A 12,189-nucleotide genomic window follows, 5' to 3' on the forward strand; every position below is an offset into this window, starting at 1 on the left:
AAAGAAATTATTTTCAAAAAATATTATTTTATGAGTATCTTTTTATTTGAACACCTCCTTATCACGAATACTCGAAGTAGTGTCAGAACTGTTACCTTAATTTATATTTTATATAGATCAACTTCCTTTCTACCCTCATTTTTAGTTAAAAAGACTTAAAATAATAGAAATACCAAAAACACTTTCTGTCATCTATCCTATTTAATAATAAGTCTTGAAATAAAAAGAATAGGCTAAATATAACATTGTAATCATTAGGCAATGTACTCCTCTTTTAAAATAATTTGAGACTATAAAAGGACTTCAATCCACTTCTATCAAGAAGACTTTTTCTAAAAACTAGAGAGATCATCTCTATCTTTTACTCTTCTCTAATTTTTTTCATTGTTCTTTACTTTATTCATCAAATTCAAGTAATAAAATTCAGAAAATTAGTATTCGAGTGCTCCACTAGAACACCCGACAGCAAATTTAATTAACCCGAGCTAAGATCTGTGAGAGAATTCTAGCAACACTACTGTCTCTGTCGCTGGAGGTGGCATCATCATTGAAGTAGTGGGCTACTAAGCGGGTCGAGGTGGTGGAGGAGTCCACTCCAATGAAGTAGCTAGACGACTTTCTGATGGTCGGGGTGGCACAACAGCAGGACCTACGTAGTTGGAATTAGGGATTGTGATGAACGGCTGATCTTGTGTACCCATCCCTCTACCCCTCCTGCAAGGTCAATTCGTGACACCTCTACCTGTCGTCTACAAAGAGCATACCAATTAACACCAGTCACAAAAATAAAACCATAAATGCAAAAGAATCTACACGCATAAAACTTTTTGCTTAAATACTAATGCTTGCAAACATAAAAAGTTTTCTAAATCTAAACTACCTCTAACAAAGTTAGTTGGAATTAATTCAGATTCAAAAATTACTTAAAATACAAGAAGTCAAGTAGAAAGAGCTACATTGTGGAACATATCAAAATTAAATTAAAATTTGAACTAATCTATAAACTTCAAAGCCGATTAAAAGACTTTTATTTTTAATTTTATCATTCAATTATATATTTAAATTTTTAGAAATTTCAGCTGAATTTCTCATCTATAATTAGAAGCTTTTTCCAAATTTAATTTTTATTGTTTTTACAAACCAAACAAGAGTTTTAACAAAAAATTAGTGTAGTTTTTCCTTAATTCAGAGACCTCAACTAAAAAAATTTATCAAATTTTCACATACAAAATAGTTGCAAGCATTAATCAAGTACATATTCAACCCAACATCAATTCCTAACTGTGTTTTAGTGCGTAACCTCTTATTATTCCACAATTTTCTAACAAATAATGGTTTCGAGAAGGCACCACTAGGCAACCTTCTTCCACTTCTGTCCTGAAACTCTATCCTATGAAAAGTAAGTCCGACATTAAACTTAAACAACTCATATATTCAGAGGCAGAAAACCAACCCGAAATATGATTGCACAAACTATGAAAATGGAGAACTCCATTTGATCTAAGAGAAAATAACACCATCCTAATAAAAAGACAACTTATTAAATTCACAAATGAAAGTAATTTGGAAGGAATAAGCAAAATGTAACATTGGAATTAATAAAAACATGATTCTAATTTCACCAAATTAACAACAGACATAACAAAAATAAACGATATTAAAAATTTTCAATAGCCTAGAGAATGGGGTTAAATTTAGGGTTTACTTTTATGATTTTAAACTTGAACACCAAAACAGATTCTACAACTTTGTTACTATTGTGTCTATGATATCGATTATGAAGGAGACAATTTATTTTTGTCTCATAACGAATGAAATAAAACAGAGCAGAGAAGAGAAAAGAACACAGCAATATATCTTAGTTCAACCACCTTATGCAATGTGACCTACATCCAGTTTCCACCACAACTATGATAGAATTTTCACTATCTTTTTCAAAGATTGCAAACACCAATTCCCAATGATTCTTTCTAATCCTATCCGGAATTACCCAAGCTTCTAACCAAACTTGTTTCGGCTAAGTTCACTCCCAAGACTTTCAACACTAAGTGCTCATCCAACTTAGCAAAGAAAACCTCTCAGCCTCATGACACAAAATAGAAATACATCAAAGAGTTTGACATAATAATGATTTTTCTCTCCAAGTTAACTTTCTTTTTCTTTTCTCTCAAATGGATTTTTCATATGCCTCACAAATTATCTTTTACCATAAGAAATCAAAGAAAGATAAACTGAGAAAGTAAGATATACAGTATAACCTCATGAAGGAGAAGAAATATGATAGCTTAAAAACTATGAAAAAACCATATTTAAGCCTCTCTATTTGCCTTCCATCTTGACAGAATGCTTCCTTTAGTGTAGATGCATTGCTTCTAAAATTTCAAGCTTTGAGTGATGAAATATTATAAAAATTCAAATTTTTGGGTTCACTCTCCTTGCTTTAATTTTTGGCTGATTACTCCCTTTTATATAGGGTTAATGCCTTTGTAATAAGTCAAAAATAAAGAAGATAAGTAAATAAACAAAATTGTNAAAAAAACAAAAAAAAAGAACAAGAAGATAAGGAAGAATGATAGAGAACAGGAAAAGAAGAAAAAATAAAGAAGAGGAAAAAGAAAGGTGGCACCGGTGATGAGTAAGGCTGTCACTGTCACAACTGTTGAATTTGAAGGGGAAAAAAGAGAGAGGGCATGAGAGAGAGATTGACGAAGGAGAAAGAAAATATGAGAGGAAGAGAGAAAGAACTGGGTGGAGAGAAAAGAGAGGAAGAGGTAAGCGACGACGACCCCGATATCAACGTAAAGAGAAGTTACTACCACTGGCATTGATTAGACATAAACAAAAGATAAAGAGAGAGTAGTAATGAGCAGTGGAATGTGGAGAGGAAGATGGAAGTGGCTTCAAAGTAGAGAGAAGGTTCGCCAATGGAGCAGAGCTACAGAGGCTGACAACAACGAGGCAAGCTTACCAGCGGCGGAAAAGATTATGCAGCTCGATGATGGTGGTGGTAGGATTCACTATTCTTGCTTTGTTAACCTCTAATCTACTATGTTGCATTGATGCTTACGATTTTGTCTTGTTCGCCAGAAACTACTCCTGTCCAAAGCCACATTCAAACCTCTTCAACCACTTGGATTCTAACCCTAATGTCTAATTTGATGGCATTTCAGTGTTGGTCTTTAGTCTTTTGCGACTAAATTGTCAGTAAACTCTATATTCATAGTTAGATTTTAATATCATATAATTCTTATAATTATTAAAAGTTAATTCCAAAAGCAATGGTTAGCACGCTATTTATATTAGTTATTTTATAAAATAAAATTTTCACATGAGACATAATATTTTGCTTTGAAATTAATCGAATTTGACAATGAAATGTTTAGTTACAAATAAATACTTCCTGGAGTAATTGCATTTTGGATGAAATTCTAATATATATAAGTACTTGATTCATGTTGCATTTTTGAATTGTTTGACAACTATTAGCCTAATTATATTTTATATGTATAAAAGAGGTTTTGGAAGGTTGTATGATAGAAACTTTAGTTAGTGGCAATAGGCGCTAGACTTTGTGCACCTTGATCCGATATAATTACATTTTCAGGATATATGAGATGAAATGGTACTTATCTATTTCATGTCCACAAAACTAGTAGAACATGTCTGTTTCAAAATTCATACAAAGAAAAAATTACCTAAGTGTAATTTTTGTCTCTTATTCTGAAAAATTTTCTGGATTAAATAACCTTCTGCTTATTTTTGCATAAAAAATTATTGAAAGCCTGAATTTTGATATCTAAAATATCTATGCGTTGGAATATATTTCTATACCTATATTATAGTGGATTTGCTTATTTGTTTGAATATATTTTATTCACTATTACTATAATAGATTTATTTTAGCCAAATGTGTAATATTTATACAATTGTCTCGTGTGGACTATGGATGTTTTGTTTATCATTGAGTTACAAAATTCACTCTATTGTTCTTTCTTTTTTTAGACAAGAGCCTTGATCCTATCCTTGTTCGATCAGTTTCACTCTAATTTCCTAAAATTTGTGGGCTTTTATTGTTCAAGATCATGATGTATTGTGTAAACATTTTGATAAATCTTTAGATTTGTTAAAGTGCTCCATACGTCACAGGAAGGTCTGACCACAATAATTTGAGGTAGTTTGTTTTGTAAACATTAGTATATATAGTCTTACTAACTTGAAAGTTACATGAAATTATTAGATTATGTTTTGTTGTAAATCTAAAACTAGAGTTTCTTGTAATTATGCTGAATTTGAGTTAAATCTGATAGTTGAGTGTGTGCTGATAATATTGTAACAAAATTTATTTATTTTTTAATAAAATTTATTTTTGAGACTTGTTGAGAATGACTTTTCTAAGCCATGGCCAGACCGGGTCGTGATAGCCTCCAAAACTAGAGCTAATTTGTAGAATTAACTTCTGAAAATTGAAATAACTAAGTCTTTCTTCTCCTAAAAAATCAAAGCAGAAAATACTGAGTAGAGTATGCCCCGAAGTGAAGAGAAGATGGGCAACAGCAACAGGGTCAAGGTCATGATGCTTTTAAAGTGCTTGGAAGATTAATATCCTTAATCTTAAGTTTTGATCCCAAGATTAATCCTTTACCCTTTATTTTAATAAAAGAAAACAGAATCGTTTCTCTTTCTTCTTTTTTAAATTTGTGCATCATCTTCAAAGTAGCTTTAAGTAGCTATTTTGTGTGGATAAAAATGATAACACTTGTTACATTTTTTTGAATCAATTCAGATTCTGATTTGGCTTTGCCTCAAATATTTGACTTTTTCTTCCTTTTCTTTTTGATGCTAACTAAAAATGAATCACTTTCTCTTTAATTTTGACTTTATCCAAATTGATGAAGCTCCAGCAGCCTCATTTTTGTATTTGTCCAAGTAGCAACAGTATAGACAAATTATTTCTCTTATTGGATTGCTCAAACTAGCTTGAGCCTGCACAAACACATACTTTATCAAATTAACTTTGGATTTTTAATCCAACTAAATATATATTTGTCATCATCAATAACAAAATTATTTCCTAAATTTAACAGATATAATTCAATACAATTGAAAGAAACTCATTTATTAAACTCAAATAAAATCTTCTAACAGCTTAAGCACTCTTAATTTCAAATATCTAACAAAATCTTAAACAGACAAAAAAAAATCAGAAAAATACAAAAATTGTAGAAAAATTACATCTGACGATAACTGCAGGATGGTAAAAGCATGGTGGTGACAGGAGACGACAGTCACGGCGAGAAGGTGACAACCTCCGGCGACGACAACAAACACTAACAGTGGCAGCAACGGAGACAACTCCAATAGTAGTGACAACGACTTGCAACGATAGGGACTGGCAACTTCAAGTGGTGGCAACGGAGGCAGCTTCAACGGAGCAGAGAGATGAGAGAAAGAGAGACAAGAGAGAGAATAAGAGAAGACAGAGAGAAAGTTTACAGAAGTGACGAGAAAGGGTTTTATGTTTGAATTTTACTTCAATTTTACTGTTGGATTTATCGGAGAAAAAAATTCAACGATAAAGTGTTCATCATTGCCTAAACGCTGCGTTTTACTAAATTTTGTTCCGACAGAGAATCTGACAATAAAATTGGCGCTAACAAAATCAATTTTTGTGCCTCTATTTACCGTCAAATTTAATTATAGAACTTTAAATTCGACGATATATAACTTATTCGAGGGACGATTTTTTACTCATTATTGTTGAAAATTTGCGGTTAAATTCACCGATAATGTCCATCGCTAAATTTTACAATAAATTCGACGTTATTCAATATTTTTTTATATAATGTCAGCAATTTAGTAAGACATTTGGCATCATGGTAGGGCAACATGTGTCATTGCTAGATTGGGCCATGTCAGCAGACAACTCAGTGAGAAGATGAGATCAACAGAAGTATCGGTCAACTATGAGTTGGGGCAATGCGCAACATAGCAAATTGCGTTGGAGGAGGCAGGCACATATTGAACCTAATGAACAAGGACTCGATGATTTGTTGGCACGGATTGAACAATTGAGGTCACGCTTGGGAGATTATCAATGGAGAGAAATGTAGCAGACTTTAGGGGACACGTGGACTCGCATTCGATGGCGGTTGGCAGTAGGATTTAATTTGGTTCGTTGAACTCGAAAGGAGAAGAGTAGAACGATGGTGTTTTTATCGGCGAAGCAGCAAAAGAATTCAAAGATATCGTAACTCTCGTACCATATTATAATAAGAATAAATTTAAGGGTAAAATGTATAATTAAATTAAATATAGGTTTAAATTACACAATTTTATTAAATTGAAAAATGTTATCTGCATCTTTTAAAAGCATATTTTTATGTAATTTAAATGAGTTCTGTTTGAATTAGATAAATCAATACTAATTTAAATTAGACTAATTTAAATTAGTACTATTACATAAAAATATGATTTTAGAAAATTTATGTAATATTTTTCATTGTGTAATAATATTGATTAATATTGATAAAATTATAACTAAATTAGATTGTGTTACGGCCTGGCCCAGAGTCCTTGCGGGTCGGTCCGACCCGGACGCCGCCCGAACCGGACACATGCCCCACAACGACCCGGACATGCGTCCAGGACAACTCATGCACAGTTAGGGGATAACCTCCCTGGAAACATGGGCCTATTCTCATCGGGCCCACCTCTGACAGGTATATAAAGGGGAGGCTTGCTCTCCCCCATAGGTACGTTACATACTCTATCACCCTATCCGCCTGCACACCTTACTGACAAGAGCGTCTGAGTGTCTTTGCAGGTGGCACCCCCCTCTCACGCGAAGTACTCGGGACCTCGCATACCGCTGACTGGTAGTCTGTGACTTGACGAGCCCCTACCATCCTCCTGGATCATAACCCGAACCGTTCAGCAACCGATCTACCGAACATTGGCGCCGTCTGTGGGGACTCGTCCATGGACTTCGTGCTACTCGAAACGGAGGCGAGCCGCGAGGCCGTACCTGGAGGCGACGCCGCCGGGACGGGAACCCAACAACATCCGAGATCCCCCTCTGAGGGACGCAACCCAGGCGCACGAGAGACGCCCCTTCGGGGGGACTGGGGACCTCGCACTCCGCTGACCGACAGTCCACGACTTGACGAGCCCCTATCATCATCTCGGATCACAACCCGAACCGTTCAGTAACCGACCTACCGAACATTGGCGCCGTTTGTGGGGAACTCGTCCATGGACTTCGTGCTAGTCCAAACTGGGACAGGCTGCGAGGCCGCGCCCCCCGTGCCTGGGGGAGGCGCCGTTGCGACGGAAACTCGACAACAACAGAGGTCGCCTCCAAGGGACACGACGCAGACTCACGAAAGACGCCCCTTCGGAGGGACTGGCGACAACCACGCCAGGATAATGCAAGAGCTACGCCACAGGATGCAAGACTTGGAACGCAGGCTAGCAGACAGAGAACGCGACCAACACACTCTGGAGCAAAGCCCCACCAATTCCCGCTCGAGGAGCCGCTCAAGGCGCACACCCAGCCCCCAGTACGAGTCGGAAAGCACAGGGGGACGGGGACGCGCCAGAAGAAGAAGTCGAGACCCCATCATTTACGCCAGGCGTGAAGGACGGCTTATCACGAACCGAGGGGACGAAGACGCCCGTCGGGAGAACGACGAAGGGAGAACGAACACCCGGGGACACGTGATAATAGGGCCACCCCATTCCACCGCTCCATACTCGAGGTCCGGCTGCCAAAGCATTTTGACAAGCCGACGGACATGAGGTACGATGGAACGCAGGACCCCCTGGAGCATCTAACGGCCTTCGAGGCCAGGATGAACTTAGAAGGAGTAGGAGATGAGGTAAGATGTCGCTCTTTCCCGGTCACTCTGGCGGGGCCTACAATACAGTGGTTCAATAACCTCCCGTAGGGCTCGGTGACCCAATTCTCCGACATCAGCCATGCCTTCCTGGCTCAATTCACAACCAGGATCGCAAAAGCCAAGCACCCGATCAATCTGTTAGGGGTGACCCAAAGAGCCGGGGAGCCGACCCGGAAATACTTGGACCGCTTCAACGACGAATGCTTGGAAATTGACGGTTTGACGGACTCAGTGGCGAGTTTATGCTTGACGAATGGGCTCCTGAATGAGGACTTCAGGAAGCACCTTACTACAAAGCCAGTATGGACGATGCAGGAGATCCAGCGCGTAGCTAAGGAATATATCAACGACGAGGAAGTAAGCCGGGTCGTGGCTGTCAATAAACGGCAGCCCGCCTACAACCAAGATCGGCACTACGAAGGCAGAGAGAAACCAAAGGAACACGTCAGAAACGGCGACCCAACCAAAGCCTCGAAGCCATTCCCCCGAATAGGAAAATTCACCAATTACACCCCCCTCACGGCACCGATCACAGAAGTCTACCAACAGATAGCAGAGAAGGGGATACTGACGAAATCCCGACCTCTGAAGGGCAGGACGGGTGGAGACAAGAGCCTCTACTGCGAATATCATAAGGGATACGGACACAGAACCCAAGACTGCTTCGACCTAAAAGACGCCCTAGAGCAGGCAATCAGGGACGGAAAACTTGCCGATTTCTCCCACCTTATAAGGGAGCCAAGGAGACGCAATCGGGATCATGAAGGCGAAGACAGCTCCCGGGCAGCAAGACAACGCCGAGAACCAGAGAGGGACGACCACGGTCTTACGGTGGTGAACGTAGTAACAGCGAGAAACTCCGCCCCAAGGTCGAAATCAGCACAGAAAAAAGACGCCAAGGTCCTCGCAGTCTCCTCCTCGTCTGCCAGAAGTTCTCGGGTACTCCCATCCATCTCCTTTGGCCCCGAAGACCAGTGGTTCGACGAGATACCGGAAAGTCCCCCCATGGTCATCACGGCCAGGGTCGGAACCGGCCTCGTCAAGCGGATCCTGGTGGACACGGGGGCAGACTCGAACATCATGTTTCGAAATGTCTTTGATGCTCTGGGATTACGAGATACCGATCTGGCAACCCACCAGCACGGTGTCGTAGGATTGGGAGACCACTTCATCAAGCCGGATGGAATCATCTCGCTCCCGACCTCCGTGTGGCAAGGGCAAAGGCGAAGGACTGTGATGGCCGATTTTGTAATCTTACGAGATTCCACAGCTTACAACATTATCTTGGGAAGGAAAACCATCAACGACCTGGGGCTGCCATTAGTACGAAGCTGCTCGTGATGAAGTTTGTGGCTGATGACGGATCCGTAGGATCCATCAGAGGAGACTTGGAAACGGCGGTCGCCTGCGACCACGCCAGCCTCTCTCTCAGGAAAAAGTCCAAAGAAGCTTCAGGAGTCTTCCTCGCCGACCTGGACGCCCGGATAGAAGACAAGCCCAGACCTGAGCCAGAAGGGGATTTGGAAAAGTTCAGGGTTGGTAATGGGGACGAGAAGTCCACCTTCATAAACAGAAACCTCCCCCATGAATTAAAGGAGCCTCTGATGGAGATGATCAAAGCCAATGCCGACCTCTTCGCTTGGACGCCAGCCGACATGCCAGGAATAGATCCCCAGCTCATGTCACACCATCTGGCCGTGAAACCAGAAGTCAAGCCAGTGGCCCAGAGGAAGAGAAAGATGTCACAAGAAAGGGCAGAGGAGGTGGCCAGGCAGGCGGCCAGCCTCCTTGAAGCAGGGTTCATCCGGGAATTGGACTACTCGACCTGGCTGTCGAACGTAGTTTTGGTGAAGAAACACAATGGGAGGTGGAGAATGTGTGTAGACTACTCCGACCTCAATAAGGCATGTCCTAAGGACTGCTACCCCCTGCCCAACATTGACGCACTCGTCGACGCAGCGGCGGGGTACCGGTATCTGAGCTTCATGGACGCCTATTCTGGATACAATCAGATACCGATGCACCGACCCGACGAGGAAAAAACGGCGTTCATAACGCCAGGAGGGACCTATTGCTACAAAGTAATGCCATTTGGTCTGAAAAACGCTGGCGCCACATACCAGAGATTGATGAACAAGATATTCAGTGAGCTTATAGGCAAGATAGTGGAAGTCTACGTGGACGACATTCTCGCCAAAACCACACGACCAGACGATCTCCTGAGAGATCTGGGAGGCGTATTTGCGTCCCTCCGACAACACGGCATGAGGCTTAACCCGCTCAAATGTGCCTTTGCCATGGAGGCCGGAAAGTTCCTGGGATTCATGATCACTCAGAGAGGAGTGGAAGCCAACCCCGAGAAGTGCCAAGCGATCCTCCAGATGAAGAGCCCGGGTTGTATCAAAGATGTCCAACGATTGGCGGGGAGACTGACGGCATTATCCCGTTTCCTCGGCGCATCGGCAGCAAAAGCCCTACCCTTCTTCAATCTAATGAAAAAAGGAATAGCATTCGAATGAACCCCCGCGTGCGAGGAGGCATTCAAACACTTCAAGAAGATCCTAGCAGCGCCCCCTGTACTCGGAAAACCCAAGGCCGGAGAATCACTCTACCTCTACCTGGTAGTAACAGAGGAAGCGCTTGCAGCGGTGCTCGTAAGAGAAGAAGGGAAAGCTCAGCAGCCGGTCTACTTCGTGAGTAGGGCTCTACAAGGAGCCGAGCTGAGGTACAGCAAACTGGAAAAGCTGGCATTGACGCTCCTAACTTCCTCCCGAAGGCTAAGGCAATACTTCCAGGGTCACCGTATAGTCGTAAGGACGGACCAGAAAATTCGCCAAGTACTACAAAAACCTGATTTGGCTGGTAGGATGATGACCTGGGCCATCAAGCTCTCCCAATACGACTTGCAGTATGAGCCCCGACACGCAATCAAGGCACAGGCAATGGCAGACTTTTTGGTTGAGGTAACGGGTGATTCCCCCGAGGAGACGGGCACACGGTGGAGGCTCCACGTGGACGGGGTCTCCAACCAAACGTCCGGGGGAGTAGGGGTCATCTTAGAAAGCCCGGCAGGAATCATCTACGAGCAATCAACCAAGTTCGAGTTTCCCGTGTCGAACAATCAAGCGGAATATGAAGCTCTCTTCAGCGAACTAATACTAGCGCGGGAAGTCGGGGCAACGAAGGTCGAAGTATGCAGTGACTCACAGGTCGTCACCTCACAGGTAAACGGAAGCTACCAAGCCCGGGACCCTCTCCTACAAAAATACCTGGAAAAGGTTAAAGAAATGACAAGTCAGTTCCAAGAAGTCACGATCCAACACGTCCCAAGAGAAAGGAACACACGGGCGGACCTCCTGTCCAAACTGGCGAGCACGAAGCCAGGAGCGGGTAACCGGTCTCTCATCCAAGGCATGGTGAAGGAGCCAACGGTCGCCCTCCATTTGACGGAGTCAAGCCCCTCGTGGTTGGACCCCATCACAAACTTCCTGGAACTCGGAAAGTTGCCTGACGATGAGAAAGCGGCCAAAACATTGAGAAGGGAGGCGGCCAGATATGCAATCATACAAGGGCAACTGTTCAGAAAGGGGCTCAGCCAGCCCCTATTGAAGTGCTTGCACCCCGACCAGACGGACTATGTACTTAGAGAATTCCACGAGGGATGTTGCGGCCACCACATCGGGGGCAAAACCCTAGCGAGGAAGCTCATCCGAGCTGGATATTACTGGCCATCAATGATGAAAGACTCGAGGGAATTTGTCAGAAAGTGCGTAAAGTGTCAACAAAACGCCAACTTCCACAAGGCGCCGGCTTCCGAATTGAGCCTTCTGACGACCACACGACCTTTCGCTCAATGGGGAGTCGACCTTCTAGGACCTTTCCCGGTTGGCCCAGGACAGGTCAAATATCTCATAGTGGCCATCGACTACTACACCAAATGGATAGAGGCCGAACCACTGGCCAGCATATCCTCCTCTAATTGCAGGAAATTCATGTGGAGACAGGTGATAACCCGATTCGGGATCCCGGATGTCGTCATCTCGGATAACGGAACACAATTCACTGATAGGAAATTCACAGAGTTCCTCACCGGCCTAAAACAAAAATTTTCCTCAGTCGAACACCCCCAGACGAACGGACAAGTAGAGTCCGCAAACAAGATCATCTTACTCGGCCTCAAGAAACGCCTAGACAGCAAGAAAGGCGCATGGGCAGACGAGGTCGCTTCGGTCCTGTGGTCATACCGAACGACCGAGCAAAGCGCTACGGGGGAAACCCCATTTCGCCTAAC

General features: G+C 42.5%; 1 protein-coding gene across 1 annotated transcript; it reads left to right on the forward strand.

Annotated features, from left to right (window-relative positions):
* LOC107616409 lies at window positions 7,794-9,239 on the forward strand. Its single transcript, XM_016318370.1, has 2 exons — window positions 7,794-7,924; window positions 8,006-9,239. The coding sequence occupies exons 1-2, from the start codon at window positions 7,794-7,796 to the stop codon at window positions 9,237-9,239; spliced, it is 1,365 nt and encodes a 454-aa protein (XP_016173856.1).

Source organism: Arachis ipaensis, chromosome B09, assembly GCF_000816755.2.
Source record: "Arachis ipaensis cultivar K30076 chromosome B09, Araip1.1, whole genome shotgun sequence".
In the NCBI taxonomy this organism is placed as follows: Eukaryota; Viridiplantae; Streptophyta; class Magnoliopsida; order Fabales; family Fabaceae; genus Arachis; species Arachis ipaensis.

Excerpts from the sequence above, each read along its gene's own strand:
- LOC107616409 (XM_016318370.1), top strand. The coding sequence starts at position 7,794 with ATGAGGTACGATGGAACGCAGGACCCCCTGGAGCATCTAACGGCCTTC. Across the intron at positions 7,925-8,005 it reads CTGGCGGGGCCTACAATACA|GATCGCAAAAGCCAAGCACC; the intron begins GTGGTTCAATAA and ends ATTCACAACCAG.